The sequence below is a fragment of the Orcinus orca genome, chromosome 9, assembly GCF_937001465.1.
Source record: "Orcinus orca chromosome 9, mOrcOrc1.1, whole genome shotgun sequence".
In the NCBI taxonomy this organism is placed as follows: domain Eukaryota; kingdom Metazoa; phylum Chordata; class Mammalia; order Artiodactyla; family Delphinidae; genus Orcinus; species Orcinus orca.
The window spans coordinates 61,645,229-61,663,259 of NC_064567.1; the positions used below are offsets into that span (position 1 = coordinate 61,645,229).

General features: G+C 40.7%; 1 protein-coding gene and 1 long non-coding RNA gene across 21 annotated transcripts in view; both read right to left on the reverse strand.

The window, feature by feature from the left end:
- Positions 1–15,141, reverse strand: part of LOC125965409 (uncharacterized) — a 54,734-nt gene extending 39,593 nt beyond the window's left edge. Inside the window, exon 1 of the long non-coding RNA XR_007479246.1 lies at positions 11,066–15,141. This is a non-coding gene — a long non-coding RNA (uncharacterized LOC125965409). The remainder of the gene's footprint in view (positions 1–11,065) is intronic.
- The window catches only part of ICA1 (islet cell autoantigen 1), a 149,431-nt gene that overhangs the window by 98,843 nt on the left and 32,557 nt on the right, over positions 1–18,031 (reverse strand). For all 20 annotated transcript variants that reach the window (XM_033420438.2, XM_033420430.2, XM_033420435.2 and 17 more), the window contains one exon: positions 15,148–15,346. In XM_033420438.2, the coding sequence (XP_033276329.1) occupies positions 15,148–15,346 (199 nt within the window). The remainder of the gene's footprint in view (positions 1–15,147; positions 15,347–18,031) is intronic.

The window sequence follows — 18,031 nt, forward strand, 5'->3', positions numbered from 1 at the left end:
CAGCTACAGGCAATAGTCAAGCCACATGAGCGAGGAAGGATGCAGAGGGGGAGGATTTATTTGTGATGCTGCAGGCTTTTTTTTTTTTTTTTTTTTTTTAACGTGCATATCGGGACACTAACAGTGCCAGATTGCTCCTGGAAAATTCCCTGTAGTTAACGTGTGTAAATTAATTCTCGGAACTGTTTGCTACATGCTCACAAAGCAGCATGATCCTGAGTAATCAACTCTAGATATTAACTAACCTGAGGCTCCGTCCCAGCTCTTTCAGTTTTCTGAGTCAACCAGAAGAGCATTAAGGAAAGTTTAGTTGAAACCGGAGAGAGATTTAATTAGCAAGGTTAATATTTTTTTCTTCTTAATTTTTATTTATTTATTTATGGCTGCGTTGGGTCTTTGTTGCTGTGTGCGGGCTTTCATTGCGGCGGCTTCTCTTGTCACAGACCACAGGCCCTAGGCGCGTGGGCTTCGGTAGTTGTGGCCCACGGGCTCCAGAGCGCAGGCTCAGTAGTTGTGGCGCACGGGCTTAGGTGGTCCGCGGCACGTAGGATCTTCCCGGACCAGGGCCCGAACCCGTGTCCCCTGCATTGGCAGGCGGACTCTCAACCACTGCGCCACCAGGGAAGACCAGCAAGGTTAATACTGATTGTAGATGAGCAAAGTAAGTGTATTTGAGTGTCTGTGATATACAAATCTCTAGGCTCTAGGGTTTAAGCAAACATTTATGATGAGTACCAAAAAGCACCATAATGCTTAGGATAGTAGAATTTGGGGGGTTTCATTTAAGTGACTTTTCCATATAATTCAACTTTATTTTTTAAAACAACTTTAAAAATAAGAAATCTTCATACATTCGACACCTGTCTTCAGGGATATCTTGTCTTGTTAAACTGAGCAAAATCACCTTTTTTGATGGGTCACTCATCATTGGAGCATCAGTTATTCCACAGTGGTGTGCTGGGAAAATATGTCTCAAGGTGTGATCCATGGACCCCAGGCAAGGAAATCACCTTGGAAGCTCATTAAAAATCAGACTCAGGACTTCCCTGGTGGCTCAGTGGTTAAGAGTCTGCCTGCCAATGTAGAGAACATGGGTTCGATCCCTGGTCCAGGAAGGGCCCACATGCTGCGGAGCAACAAAGCCCATGTGCCACAACTACTGAGCCTGAGCTCTAGAGCCCGCAAGCCACAACTACTGAGCCCGTGCGCCACAACTACTGAAGCCTGTGCGCCTAGAGCCTGCGCTCCACAACAAGAGAAGCCACCGCAATGAGAAGCCCGTGCACCGCAAGGAAGATTATCCCCCGCTCACTGCAACTAGAGAAAGCCCGCGTGCAGCAACGAAGACCCAACGCAGCCAAAAAAAAAAAAAAAAAAATCAGACTCTTGAGTCCCACTTCCAGCTTCCTGAATCAGAATCCTTAGGTGGGACCCAGGATTCTCCTTGTCCAATTCACTTCTCAGAGGATTCTTATACACAACACAGGCCAGAGAGGCCCTAACTCAGGGTTAGTTGGGTATGTAGGAAAATGTCCTTTACTGAAAATGTGGCAGGAGGCCACCTATCTTTCTGTGCCTATTTGTTGTAGCGTCTCTGTTACTCTTCTCTTATGAGTACTGATCTTTCTGTAGTGTACTGGCTTTAAACCTACAAGCTGATACACGGGATCCTTGGCTGGCTGCTGGCCTTTGTGATGTCAGCTTTCCATCCTTGAGCCTTATACCATGTGTTCAGGCTTGGGGGCTCTAGAAAGTATACTGCTGTGGGATTCAGGCGCCTGGCCCCAAGGAACCCATGCGGAGACACCAGCCATTTTACTGAAAATTGCACTCACAGGATAAGACGGAACGGGAGAAACGCTAAAAGCCAAACACAGAACATGACTAGATGTTCAGAAGGCAGACAGATTGATGGGCTGCCTTGGTGAGAAGTAAAAAAAATCTGAACAATTCCTTAAGGGTACTGGTAAAAATGAGCCCTTGGGATCAGAGAAAATGAGAACAGAAGATGTGGAACGTGCTGGAAGAGGTAGCTGCTACTTTAATGGGAGGCTGGGTCTCTTCCACCACAGAAACATTTTCTCCCACAGCGACTAAGCACTACATAGGGATCCATTTATCGGATTTGGGAGGAATTCAAGGCAGAGGTGGGAAGATCACTGACTGTGGAGTCAGAGGACTTGGGTCGAATACTGACTCACATATGTGGCTATGGGCAAGTCAGTCAGACCCATGGCGCCTCAGTGGTCTTAGCTGTGAAACAGGACAAAGAATCCATGCCCTCACTGAAGAGTTGTGTAGCTCCAATGAAGTAATGAATATGAAACAGCTTTGTAAACTGAAGACACCTTACAAATATTTAATCAGAAATATCCTGCACTGTATACATATTTAAGTTGCTGCTACATCTTATCTGTAAGACAGAATGCTAAGAAAAACCCTAGGCTGGGAAAAAATTCAAATATGTTAATTATCTTAACATAAATAAACCTATCATATTGTCCAATATGGAGCTTAAATATCTGCTGTGCTTTTGTATCATGAAAACGATAGCTTTAAACAAGAAATGAACAGTACTTTGACTTTGCACAACTCATATTTAACATTCTCTTGAAATTGGTTGTTCTCATTTTCTTGATTGAAGAATAAGTGAAAAAGTCAATCAAGTCTTCATTTCATTTTCAAAACCCTCTTTCCTAACATCAATTTCTTAATGTCTACTTTACTTACATGATTTATTAGCTGAAATTGCAAAATGGTGGGGGAAATGGGAACATGCCAGGGAGAGAAGAGTGACAAGTAGGTCGATATAGTATACAAGAGGTTTGCCCAAACCTAAAATACACTACGGATGGGAAAGAGGGAGGCTAACTTAGGAAACCTAACCATTGTCTGGCTTCACATCAATACTTTTAGTTGTTATCTTTTCATTATAAAGTGGAAGATGTGCAAACATTTTTTTAAGGCAAAGCTAGTTCTTTCAGCAGAGAATTAAAATTAAAAGCAGACGGAGGCCCGGATAATAAGTAGCAATAAATGCTTTTGCTGACATAGCTTCAATTTACAAATCACTGGCTTTTCCTGGCAGCGCTTGGGGAAGGAGGATGAGGAAGTATCGCCTATACAGCCTGGATGAGGAAGATATGGAAAGCTTTAAAATTAAAGATGTGTTTCAACTTCTTATTCTAAAACACTTGATTTATGGTGACCATGATAAAATTCCAGTGAAACCTGAGTATGCTCTGCAGCCTCTGGAAACCCTGGGAGTGACTATGTCCTTACGCCTTCCCTGTTGTATCTGATTTTGACCTGTATACTTTGTGAGTGGGAGCCCAGTCCATAATGTGTGCACAAAAATATGTGTGGTTTAGAATCTGCATGTATTTCCATCTTTTTCTACACTTGAGCAGCAGAACACCCTTGTGAGAATATGAAAAATAAACTAGGAATAAATAAATAATAGGAAGCCAAAGGGATGTAGGTTGACTTATGGCAATTGATTTTACTTCTTAAGAAATTTTAATGACAAACATAAATACTCTTGGTTTAGTTTCTAAAACCTGGAAGACTACCAGTAAAAAGGAACTGATAAAATTGCTAGATTTAGAGAAGAGAGTGGGGAGGCGCTATAGGGAAAATTTTTCTCTGAGCCTGTTAAGTAGCATGAATGAGAATTAGAAGTGGATGACGAACACAGAACAAGTCATTGAAGGCAGCAGAAAACCCCCAAGGTAAGAGATCAAATATCAACCTATAGATGCTGCAACCCAACTCAAAGGCCCCAGCATGGGTGGAAAATGTGAAGACAATCCCCTCTGAAATAGCGGTCCTCTCCCCCTTTGATTCATCTTTGGGAAAGGATTTTCTCTAAATTCTCACTTGGTGCAAAACACAGAATTCATTCCTTCTAGGACGCAATTGAGGGGGGATGGAAAAAGTTATTTTTCTACTTCTTCACCTTTTCCCAGTCCCTTGAGGAGAAGCATAACTGCGTATTCCAGTTCTCTTAGAACAGTGAAGGCTTTTTAAAGGAAACTTTCTCATCTTTCTTGATTTTGGTGGTTTTCCCTCGGGCGTTGTTTTTGATCCTTTTATTCCTTGGTGACTTGGCCACCTCACATGACTCTCCCTGCTGACGGCTTTCGAAAATGACTTCACCCTCCAACCTCCTCCATCTGGCTGCCTGTATGATATCACCTTTGGAACTCAGCTTCCCATCTTTGCCTCTAATGCCTGTCTTCTCTCTTCCCTTTATTATTATTAAAAACAAACCAAAAAAACCCTCCTCATTTTTGTCAAATTAGGAGAGTTTTCTGTCATTATCCCTTTCCTTCTACCAAATCTTATCTGTTCCCACTCTAATCTCATTTATTCTCATTATTTTTTATACATATTCTTTTAAGGATAACACATGCACATGGCACAAAATTTAAAAGGCACAAAAAGGAATATAGTAAAACTCCAACCTCATTCTCATTTCTGCTTAACTCCTCTCAACCCCTCTCTAATCTAGTCCCCTGCCCCAGAAAAAATTACTATTGCCAGGTTCTCCTGTATCTTTCTTTCCCTAATTTAAGACAAAAAAAAAAAATGGAAAGGGAACAAGATTCTAAATGTAATATATTTTACTCCACTAACTTCTTTTCAGCTTTCTGTCTATTTGAGAAATTTCTTCATTTATTTCCCATGCATTCATCTATGGGCTTTCCATATGGTTCTTCCTCCCTAGATGTGGGTATTTTTCAAGTCTCTGCCTGGACCTCTCAGAACATGAACTAATACCCATGAACTATTCTTCCTCATAAGAATGCAGAGTCCCATCTCTACAGGCCCAGGGGAAAAAAAAAAAAAAAAAAAGATTTAAAAGAACAAAGCAGAAAAAAAAAAACAAAACCCATCCCTCAATTTGTTTATATAATTAATCTATCTTGAGTAGTATCCCTTATTCCAATGTCAGCCGTCACCAGAAGAACCACAGTAAGGAATCAGCATCTAAATGACAATGGTTGTCTCAGAATCACAGCTGGGGAGTGAATTTAAATAGATGGATGGACAGATAGATGGGTAGTTGGATAGAAAGAGCCAATCAACTGTGAAGTGTTACCAAGCCCTAAAATCATATTTCATTTGATGAGAACAACAGAAGCCTGATTAATGCATGTGGGAATTTCATTTCAAAGTTATACCAATGGCCTTTCAAGGGCCCGCTTCTTCTTAGGGCTCCCTGAGTCCATGTAAAATTGGCCAGTGTAAGATTTTAGGGCTCCTAAATATGAGTTTCATTTATCTTGTGTAATGATTAAGTGTGGGATAATTGTTGAATAGGAAACAGAATTTTTTCACTTGGGATAATACTCTTATACCCGGAACTGTCCTGAAAAGTTTTATGCCTGAAGGGTAAGCACATACACTTTGAGGCTTTCTGTTTAAGGTTTTACTTTTACTAAAAACTCATTAAAGGAGGCAAAGGGAAGCCTTCTGAGAGGAGTGAGCTGAATCACGCACGCTTTAGTGAGCAGAGCTACTATGCCCAGGTCATACACTGGGTCACATGAGGGCCTCCCTGGCTAATTTCCCTCCGAGATTAAAATTACATCTGTTCCCTAGAAATCAAGGAATCATCAAATACCTTTTTTTTTTCTTTTAAAATCTCAGAACTGTGAATGGAAAATACCAGTTTTCTACTGACTCATTCTTTTGATTGTTCAAACACTGAGGTGTGGATGGACTTGGACTTGAGATGAAGGAGATTCTGAGTTTTACTGACAGACAGGAAAACCTGTGAAACCACTGACAGTCTATGACTCCATTATGGGGCCAATACTGCTCGGATAAATCTTGTCAGGAATGCTTTATTAGGGGTTCACAAAAATAATTCAATCGTTTAAAAAGTGGTATTCAAATTCTTTCAATATACCTTGATGACAAACTAACACAGAACCCAGGTGTTTTCGTAAAGCGATTGTGATTCAGAGCTTTCTTTCTGAAATATGAACCCTCCATAGCCAATTTATAAATCCAGTTAGATGTAAAAGTGACAGTTTAGACAACCATCAAATCATTATTTTTTTCTGTCACTGAAAAGTCTGGTTGGAAAGAAGAATGTATTTGAAGAAAATTCCTCTTAACTCTAATAAAAGTAACTTACAGCGCTATAAAGCTATTGGCATTCAGGCAATAGTAGATACATTGCTCCTGTTTGAAATTAAATAAAATCCACATTCTATTTTGTGTGTCTAAGTAAACCACCATTTTGTAAAATAAGAATAATAGCATAGTGGAATAGATCCCTAAAGCATAAACATTTAAAAAGAGGGTGTTAAGTTAACCCACCAGGGTGCAACTGTCTTCTTTTATACTAAATTCTGGAAGATGGTAAAAATTGCAACCAAGTTACCATGAGGGAATAAGAGAACTAGCTGGGAAAGATGATATTTGAGCTGTTAACCAAAAGGAACAGGGTAATCTAGAGGGATATACTGACATGACAGACTTGGAGACAAACTATAGAGACAGTAAGTAGTATATCATACTACTTGAATACAGTAATTTTCCATTAAACCATAATCTAAAATGACATCTTCTCCAGGAGCTACCAAAAGGAGACAGAGGCAGATGGAATAGTCTGTGGTTTCAAGAAGGGGGGAGGGTGTCATGGGCACCAGCCACCCCCCCGAACCTGAAGCCAAAAACACAATGTGATGAAACATGGAAATAATGAATTCATCCGAGAGATTCTAGCTGCTGAGGCACTGAGAAAGCCATGGTTATAAGATTTCGATCTGGAACCTGATGGTTCTACTCAGTAAAATCTGTATGTTTTGTATATTATCATGCATGAAATTCTACAGACCAGGCTTGCATATGCCATCCAAGACATGTAAGTCTTAGGAAGAAAAGCCAGACGATCTTGCAAAAGGAAAACTATCTTTGGACTGGATCAGTTCACACTTTGATAATGAACTTTTGCCCAGAGTCCATTCTGAAACTTGAAAGTTAAGCAAGCTTTTCCTTCAAACAGTTAGAGAAATGCCATATGCAAAGATTTTATACTTCTCTCAAGACAGAGGGAAAAAATCTACTTTAAGCTGACACGTTAGCTTTTACGGTATTACATACGTTTATTTTTTTAAGAGTCCAAATATTTACCATTCTTATAGAAATTAGACAATATGAATTATGAATTATTTTTTAAAATAAGTGTATTATTATTATTATTTTGGCTGCACTGGGTCTTCATTGCTGTGCGAGGGCTTTCTCTAGTTGCAGCGAATGGGGGTTACTCTTCATTGTGGTGCGCAGGCCTCTCATTGTGGTGGCTTCTCTTGTTGTGGAGAACAGGCTCTAGGCGCACAGCCTTCAGTAGTTGTGGCACGGGGGCTCAGTAGTTGTGGCTCACGGGCTTAGTTGCTCCGCGGCATATGGGATCTTCCCAGACCAGGGATCGAACCCATGTCCCCTGCATTGGCAGGAGGATTCTTAACCACTGCGCCACCAAGGAAGTCCCTGAATTATGAATTAGGATGTGCAGATAGTATCTTCCAAGATGATAACATCAAAATCAAATGACTCCTTGCTTGCATAGCCTGAGTCTCAATTTTATTCAATGGCAGGATTAAATAAAACACTAAAGAGAGATTATAACACTAAAAAGAAACTATATTTGTTTATTATGTATTTGGAATTAAAAGCAGGGTCTTGAAGAGTTATTTGCACACCAATGTTCGTAGCAGCCTTATTTACAATAGCCAAGGGATGGAAGCAACCCAAATGTGTCCATTGATAGATAAACAGATAAATAAAATGTGGTGTATACATACAATAGATTATTCAACCTTAAAAAGGAAGGAAACCCTGCCACATGCTACGACATGGATGAACCTTGAGGACATTATGCTAAGTGAAATAAGCCAGTCATAGAGAAATACTGCATGATTCCACTTATATGAGGTAATCTAAAGTAGTCAAATTCCTAAAAACAGAAAGTAGAATGATAGTTACCAGTGGCCGGGGGAGGGGAAAATGGAGGGTGGTTGTTTAATGGGTATAGAGTTTCAGGTTTTCAAGATGAAAAAGTTCTGGAGATCTGTGTACAACAATATGAATATACTTAACACTACTGAACTGGACACTTAAAAATGGTTAAGATGGTTCATTTTATGATAAAAACCCATCTTCAACATGTACTGGAGGTGCTTATAAATTAGAGGACAGCAAACACTTTTCTGTAAAGGGGCAGAACAAAAATATTTTGGCTTTGCAGACCATAGTCTCTGTCCTTAACTACACGACTCTGCCATGGAATGGTGAAAGCCACAGAAAACAAGTAAATGAATGGGCATGGTTGTGTTAACACTAAAAACCTTACAAAATCAGGCAGCTGGCCTGCGGGCCACAGGTTTCTGACCCTCGCGAAAGTATGAATATCTAAATAAGAGACAAATATTAACACTTTGTAAACGCCAAGCGCTCCTCTACCCAAGAATTAGGAGTGAAACATTCTTGTTTTCCAGAGTCCAAGATTAGAGCAACAGCAAAAGGCCCAAGCAAATGCAACAAGACCATAACTTGCTTGTAGTAGGAAAACACTACACAAAAGGACACGTTAGGGCTTCCCTGGTGGCGCAGTGGTTGAGAGTCCACCTGCCGACTCAGGGGACACGGGTTCGTGCCCCGATCCAGGAAGATCCCACATGCTGCGGAGCAGCTGGGCCCGTGAGCCATGGCCGCTGAGCCTGCGCGTCCGGAGCCTGTGCTCCGCAACGGGAGAGGCCACAACAGTGAGAGGCCCGCGTACCGCAAAAAAAAAAAAAAAGGACACGTTAGCCCTGCTCAAGTGTATATACTTCTTTACTGATGAGCTTAATGATTTTAGAGCTTAACGATTTAGAGGAAAACTACAAATATTACAGCTGGAAGAGAGCTTGGGGATCATCTAGTACCTACCCTCTCCTTGAGTGGAGGAGAAACTGCAACCGGCTTATTACCCCAATCGGAGCTGTCACAGCTGGTGTAGGCAGGGCTGGGAACAGAGCACACCGCCACCCCACTCAGAGGTCATGCTTCTTCCTCCTCTCTATTTCCAGTCACTAGCAGAAGCCAGCCAGCCATCAGCTCTGCAGGAATTAGCTGTTTCATGCATGCTTTTCCACATGGTCTTGGCTTAACCCTGAAACTAATTTTTGCTCTTCACCAAGTTCAGTGGAGAAAATCAATAAAGACATACAAGGCCGCAAAGGCCTCATCTCATGAAATTCAGAAATGAAAGCGAGGGCATAATGATCTGTTCCCTTCCCCGTCGTGCCATGTGAAAATAGCATGTTTTTCTTTTGGCATTTAGGTAGTATAAAGAAACAGCAACCCAAGGGTGGAGGCTAGCAGCTAGATTCAATCTTCTTGGGGACCACAAAAAACAGGCACCCTAGTTAAACAACCAAAACAAATAACAAGCACACATCAAATACCAACAAATGAAGATGGAGGGTTGTGAAACAGATACGATAGTGTGTGTTAGTTTTACAAAAGGAACTTTCACCTCATCAAAGGACTCAAGCCAGTGCAGAGAATTTTAGAACCAGACAAGACAGAGAGATAAGGGGTCAAATCCTCCCTCCGCTTTTATGTATGAATTGGGCAAAGCCCTGGGAGTCAAGGTACTGCCTTCACAGATACTTACTGCTGGTCTACTGTATGGACCAAATCCTGACATTTTCCACACTCACTCAACACAACTTGCTGGGTGGAGCCCCGCCCCGCCCTTGGCCCTGAACAGAGGCAGAACACTGGGTTAAGCCTGAAAGCTGGATGGCTCAGGCAAAAAGGAAAGGCCTTTATTGGAGTACAGGGAGATGGCTGAGCAGTGACACGCCTGCGTTACTTGGCATCTCCAGATCCCATGGGACCTGCCCTCAATTGCTAAAAGAGCCCGACCTCTGACAAAGACCAATGATTTCAGCAGTAATTAATGATACTGTCAAATTAATTAACCCAAGTCTTTGTCCACAGGAAAAAAAACCCCTCTGATGTCAATACTGCTGTTTACTAGTCCTTGATCAAGCTCCACAGACCCAAACCTTCAGTGGGGACACAGGGACACCACTGACAGATGACTCTAATATGTCCGCACCTATTAAGCCGCCACCATTTGTTAACAAACCTTCTCACGGTAACATACCCTTCGATAATATGTCTAGCGAATTCACAGCTCTCCAAAATCTAGCATTCTTTTAAATAGATACAAGCCTGAGAACACCAGTGGATCTTTCACATTCCCTACAATACCTTTTTGATACCCTTTTGAATTATGGTGATGAAACACAAGACAAATGCTGTAGGATTTCATTAAGCCACTTAATAAATGGCCCTCATTAAAACGCCAGTTCCCTTGTCCTTGTCTATAAGGACTCCAACTAATCCAAATGCCCACATATACATTTCCATATTATCACTTCAGAGGATTCAGAAATATTTTCTTACACCTAGCACAGCTTTTGTTCCATTTAGAATAATTACCCTCTATCCCATTTCTGACTTTCAAGAAAAACAAGACACTTAACTGACCCCAGGAGGACCCTCTCAAGGGCATCAGGCTGCAAAAGCCCTTCTGTGAGCTCACAACTTAAGCTGATGTAATCTGCTACAAGAAGCTGACTTCTATTTTTAAGTTATACCCTTTTACTCTGCCTTCAAAGGGCACATATATCACACGTTGTAACTGCTCATAAAATACTTTGTGGCCTCCTCTCCCATCCATTTCCCTCCTGGGGTGCATCACACTGTCAGGAGCGTTTCCAATGGCAACAGCAGCCCAGCCCTGCCCATTTAAATGCATCCACCATTTCCCATTATTTGGTCTTCAGGAGAAGAGCTACACAGGGCCCCACTCTCCAGGTGTCTTGTTTACCATGGTAATTTTGACAAGGAACAGATGACTAGCAGGGTCCTTCTTGAGGGCTGAGATCAAGCTTTCCCACCTCTTTGTATTTCCATCCCCAAAGATAGGCACTTAATAAATGCTTAGATATCATATATATGGAATCTAAGAAAAAAAAATGTCATGAAGAACCTAGGGGTAAGATGAGAATAAAGACACAGACCTACTAGAGCATGGACTTGAGGATATGGGGAGGGGGAAGGGTAAGCTGTGACAAAGTTTCTACCAAACGTAAAATAGCTAGCTAGTGGGAAGCAGCCGCATAGCACAGGGAGATCAGCTCGGTGCTTTGTGACCACCTAGAGGGGTGGGAGGGAGGGAGACGCAAGAGGGAAGAGATATGGGAACATATGTATATGTATAACTGATTCACTTTGTTATAAAGCAGAAACTAACACACCATTGTAAAGCAATTATACTCCAATAAAGATGTTTAAAAAATAAAAAAGAAAAGAAATGCTTACTAATCTTGCCACCGAGAGCTCTGTCGTCGGGCCCATGTGCTCAAAGGGTGCCAGAATGAAACCAGATCATTTGCTTTGTTTAATTTTAAGTTTTTCATTCATCATTTCGGTCATGCTCACTGCGTGTTATTTAAAAAGTTGCTTAGCATCTTGAAAACACTAGGAAAAATGCCTTGGTTGTAAGTGAAAGTACATTTGATCTTGCTCTTCATTTATTTATACTTATTCTGCTCATTTCTAAAAACGAATGAAGAGCTCTGTAATTAACGTGGTGCTGTTACTGAGTCTGGCGGAGGTCAGAACAGGACATTTATTTCTCTCTGGTCCACTTCCCTCTTCATTCCCTGGGTATCCCTGTCTCGTCTGTGGCTCGCCCAGCCTCAAGGCTTGGGCCCTTCCAATCCCTTCTCCCCACTGAAATCTGAGCGAGCTTGTGAGAACACAGATTGGATCATTCCCTTCCCCTTCTCAACACCCTTCATTCCCCTCGGCCCTCAGGGAGATGTCCCTTCAGCTGTGGTCTGCTTATCTGCCCCCCACCCCCTTTGCCTTTCACACTCTGGTTGCAGGGATCTAAAAGGAGCTAATCTCATCCTGTTTGCCTTCACCTAAAGGCCTTTGTCCATGTTGCTTCCTCAGACTGGCACTCTGCTCTGCTGTCCCTAGTCCCTCCGCCCTGCTCCTTCCCTCTCATCCTTCAGGGCTAGTTTAGATGCCACTTCCTCCAGGAAGCCTGCCCTGGGTGTTCCTGTGGCACCATGTGCTACCTGAGACAACGGTTCACCTTACTACACCGTGTTTACTTGCTCTGTCTCCAAGTGACTGCCCGGGACAGCAGGGCAGCCTCTGTGTCTGCTCACTCACTACTGTATCCCGCTGCAGGTGGCCTGGCACAAGGTGGGCTTCAATATCATTTGCTGGATGAATGAATAAATGAATAAGTGCACACTAAAGATTGCAACCAGCCCGGGGCGGGGTGTCACACTTGCCAAGTATGAATTAGAATGTTGTTTCCTCAGAAAGTATGAACCCAAAGAACAGAATTTAGTTCAGGATTCATCAGTTAGAATGTGAGGGAGGCAGCTGGCTCTGAGGAGACTAAATTCCCCCTCCCACAGTGACTCCAAAGGAGCTGGACCACTCTCTCAGAGGACTCGGAAAACACATTTCAGTAACACTTTCCTGAGAGATAAATGGAGACTCTGTTTAAAATGGAATCCCACTGGGACAAAACACTAAAGCTGACTCAAAGTTAAGATTCATGCTATGAACTCCATGCAAATAGCAACCTCCACGATTTAAATTCATTCCAAAGAGGGCAGCAAGCCACAAACTAATAATGCTACTTCTTACCTGCAAAACCGTATATATCTATTTCCCAAACATTGTAAGGTCAGTTGCATGTGGCGGGAAAGCTCTACAGGTGTGAGAAGGCATGAATCTGGCACTCAAATGCCATGGCTCGCTTCTGGCCATCTGATATGGGTGCTAACTTGGACCAGGTGCTGGGCTTGCCCTGGGATTGTGGCAGTAAAGAGAACTAACCGTGTCCCTGTCCTTGTAGAGAGTCTAGTCTAATCAAATATACACTTGAATACAGACTTCTTTTAAAAAATTATTTCTCTAAATTCTAAGTACACCATGTTCAGCTATTAAATTAAATCCAGCACACATGGGATTGTGGAGTAAGGCATTGCTTCAGCTACTTCTGCATGGCAAAGGATTTTTTTTATTTTTAAAAAACCCATATTTTCCAAAATCGACAGATTGATGACACTACAGAGTGGGTAATGTTTCAACATTCAAACCGAACGACAAAAGGCTTGGTTTATTTCATCCTTACACAGCTAGTAACCACCCTTCAAAACAAAACCAAATAAACACAAGTTCACGTTAAATTCTCCTGCCTTCCAAAATAATTTTATGTTTACTTTATTACCTAGCACACAGAAAGTGCACAATAAATGTTTGTTGAATGAATAAATCACAGGAGAGTTGTTACTATGAAAATGCTTTCGTTGATTTTAGATATGTTCTTTAATTCCCTTCCTTTCCTCTCTTAAAGAAAAAATTATGCATATTTTCTAGGATTCTGACTTTCATTTCCCTGTCTGATCTTGTGCTAGTTACTTAGGTATCGTTTTCCTCCTCTGTAAAATAAAATCTGTGTCTTGGTTATTGTGAGGCTTAAATGAGGTAACAGATAGAGAGTGACTGGCATCACACCCTGCAGATAATGTTGGGTTTTTTGTTTCCTTTTTCCTTTTTTAACCTTTCCACTCCATCCTCCTCCAACCCCCAAATAAAGTGTCAAAGACAAACCAAATTACCAGCCTGATTAAAAAGTCAGGAAATTTCAAATGTAGCCTGGGCTTGCCAACATCTAGCGATCAACCTTTGAAAAGTTTTATTTACTATTTTGGGGCCTAAGGTTTTCTCTTTTATAGAATGAGTGAGTTTCACTAGCTCATCTTTAAGGAACTTCTCAGTTCCGATTTTCCATGAGCTCAGAAACCTGCCTTACTAAGGAATTGGATATTGCTAACACACTAATGCCATCTATGATCAGAAAGAAAATGGACTCTGAGTCCCTTCATAGAGATGGATTCTAAATTACAAACCAAAGTAAAACTTGCCTTTTAAAAGAATTTGTGTCAATCTAATACCTGGGTCAACAATTGGTGACCCTATTATTAAGCAACAGAAGGTCCCTCTTTTCCCCCTCTCCACACATTCCCCCCATCCTCCCACATCCCACACATCTAACCTCCTGCACACCAGCAGGGTTTCCCATTCACAGCTCTGCAATGTGAAATCTAGGTATTTTACGCAATACCACAATTACAAATGGATCATTTGAAATGAGTTAGACAATTGACACAATATTATGTCAAACCTAACATTTGCTTGATTTTTTGGTCTTTCATACCCTGAAATATATCCAAGTCGACCAAACAAAGACCTACCAAGGTTACACACACACACACACACACACACACACACACACACACACACACACACACACACACACACACACACACACACACACACACACACACACACACACACAATCTCGCTGCATTTTCATAAATATTCAGTGTATGACTGCCACCTAGTGGTGCAATGTATCCTCGCAGGACCAAATCTCCAAACAGCTAAATGAACACGGACACTTAAACACACAATGAAACATTGTTCCTCTGCTGCTCACCAGTCATTTCAGGGAAATTTAAGAGCATATCCATCTCCTCAGCTATCTATTTTGCCCATACAAATAGCTGAAGGGTCTGCTGCAGATGGAGTCAATGCCACATTATTTAATCCTACAACTAAACGCAACAAAGGCGCATTATTACTCTATTAATTTTAATATTCATTAGCAATTAAAAAGGATTTCCCCAATAGTCTGTTCTTACCTTCCGGTTTCATTTGGTCTAATCTTGATTTTTAGTTATGCATGAAGAAGCATCTACAAGTGACAGCCTTACAAAAAGTGCACATTACATGAAAATCTGACTTTAATTAAAACCAGTTACTAAATCCCAGCAATTTCCAGCTGTCTCTTCTATCTTATCCTTAGAGAATTATAGATCACATTAATTGGTATTCTGTCACGTAAAGAGACACCAGCAATGATTAATTGCATCCTTGGTGCTTTTGATTTACATCTTCTTTACTAGAGGGATTCAAATCACATCTCATTACCTTCCAGCAGGTACCCCTTTTGTTAACCCTCATGAAATCTCCTACCTTCCTGAACTTCTCCATTTGCTTGTAGAGGTCTGGATCAAGCTCCTGGGACACGTCCTTCATCCATAATAACGCCCCTCTGTATTCAGTCCGGCACTGCTCCATGCGGTTCACAGTCAGCCAAGTGTCCGAGATGGCCCGATGCCGGAACGTCTCCACTTCTTGGTGAAAGCGACACAAAGGATTTCGCAAGGCCAACCTAGACAAGAGGGTAAAGCCACAATAGTGAAACTAAGAGGGCCAGCAATTTGAATCCTTGATAGCTTACCAGTCTTAAACTCATGAGCCTAGAATAGTGCCTGAAACATGGCCAAGGCTGCAGAAATACTTGCTGAACTATAACTGAAAAGTATGTGAACTGATGAGTCAACCAGAGATGATTATCCATGTGCTGATCCCTTGGATTACTGTTACTTAACTATCACTGGGGAGTCTCTCCATCAGTATTGTTGGGGGTGGCCTCATGCCTGGGCAGAGTACTTCTTTAAAGCTGGAACCAATCTTGTGTTAACGGAGGAAGGTCAAGGCATGACTATTTCCCATTTCTTGGCCACTCCCTGCCCTCTGCCTCCCTGAAGCCTGGCTCTTTGGGAAGGCATGGATGTGTGCAGGATGAGGTCTCCCTGTCTAGGCCATTCTGGATTACTCTCCAAAGGCCAGGGCATCTGCTGCTTGCTTCAATAGTCACAGAGAATGAAGTACGAACAGAAGCATCTTTAAATGGTCTAGGAAGTGGGAGAAGTACATTTACTGAGGGTCTACTGTGTTAGGCACTTTCAGATAGGTTATGTGATTTGATTCTTATTAAAAAAAAAAAAACCAAACTTAAGGATACTACACCAGAAATGAATGTATTTTATACAACGAAGTGGGTATAAAATAATTATAATACTGGTCATAACATACCATTATTTATTCAGCAAAAAATTGTTTGATGCATGTCAAACTTTGGATAAAATATTTATTTGGGAGGGGAAGGAGGATAGTGCTTCTTTCATCTTCCTCCCTCAAATGAGTAATGTCAGATGAATTATACTCTTAAAATACAGTAGTCTCCATGAAGCTGTGGGGCATAGGTTCAAAAATAAAAGATTAGTATTTACATCTCAATTTAAGTGCAAACTTGTTAAGGTGAAGGGAAAAGTGGTGTCAGTGAGCTGAAGTCAGCTCTTGGCAGTTCCATCAATGTCTGAAGACATATGCAGAGCACTCTAAGGTTATAGATGGGGCAATAAACTGTTTAAAAGAAAAAAATTCCTTTTACTATTTTCTCTGGTTTTCCTCTTATCTGTAAAGCATCATTGTTAAATATTCAGCACTTCTCTAAAAATAGCTTGCTCACATCATCCTACCTAGATGCTGCAGGCTGTTTTCAAAAACATATTGTTGTGCCATAAAGTAAGCTTGTGTTTTATCACCATTGGATTAAATTTAATACTCACTTTTCATCAAACTGAATGGGCTGTTGTAGCAATGACTACCAAATAAGTCAGTAAAACAAATGCTGGTATGAAGGTTTATAAAATTGGAGACTTCTATTTAAAGAAAGAGTCCTCAGCTGTTCCTCTAAGAATCCTGTTCATTTCTGGTCTCCTTTATCTCTTGCTTTAGAGTTTGCCAATTTTCCTAAACTGGCTGAAACAGAGTCTTGTGAATAAAATATTCTTGATTTCTTTGACTGTTATAAAGTTAGAAACCTTTGAAGATATAATGACATGATGATAGGTGTTCAGATCTTGAAGAAAAGAAAGAGGCATATAAAGTCACCACATTTTTTTCTGTAACTTGTTTCATATAAAATCAGAAAGGTGAAAACCCATTCACTTGTGGTATAAGGGACTGAGTCTAGACCAAGAAAAAAATCCAATAACTGGAAACATCAAACTTCAGTGAAAGACTGGCCCACGTTTCCATTCACTAAAATCTACCCAATGGGAATAATTAATAAAGCACCTAAAGGTCTAGTCCAAAGACGTTTACTCTTTAGTAGGAAAAGGTAGAAGTGGACACTAGCGGACAGAGGGCTTTGGTTAAACGTATCATGGCATGCCCAGATAATGGAATAATATGCTATGGACGTTTTTAAAAAGGTATACATGGACATAAAGAAAGTTAGGATTATTTGAACAAAAAATCAATTTGCTAAATAATCAGTATGCAATACTATTCAAAAATTGTATGGTATGCTGCTGTTTATATTAAAAATATATTCTGGAAAATCCCAAATTATGTCCATTCAAGGTTTGAGAATTCAACTTTATGGGAGTTTTATGTAATCTTCCTACTTTCCTCATGTGCACAGAAGTAGTTTGGATTTCATGTGCCTCGTGAGCAGTTGAGTACCATGGAATCAGAGTCATCTTGCAGGAGGCCACCTTCCAAATTGCAAGCTGTCCAAGCTACATTAATTTATGGATACAGGGCAGTTTGCTGGTTTACAGTATCATTTACATTGTTTTGGTTGATTTCTTTTACTGTTTTTGTCTGTATCCAAAGGTTAGACTATATAAACTTAAGGTACCATATGTTTTGTGAGATAACTTTGTACAAAACTATGAAAGTGTATAACTGGATAGCAACATTATAAAATAATTATATGATCAGTAACAGTAACTCTTGTGGTGATTGTGTCCAAGGATTTGGCTTGTTTCCCATAAGTGGATGGTAATCTTGGCATGAAGGTATGTATAAGAATTTTTCCCACTGAAATTAGTGATAATTATATGTATAATTTAAGAAATATATAATGCTTATATATTTATAAATAAATATATAAGAATTTATGAAAGATTTTTCAAGAATCAATGATCCTTGTAAGACTGGGGCAAGCGTATATGCATTGAAAGTATCTATCAAGGGGTTAAAAGCAAGTCCATCTCTATTA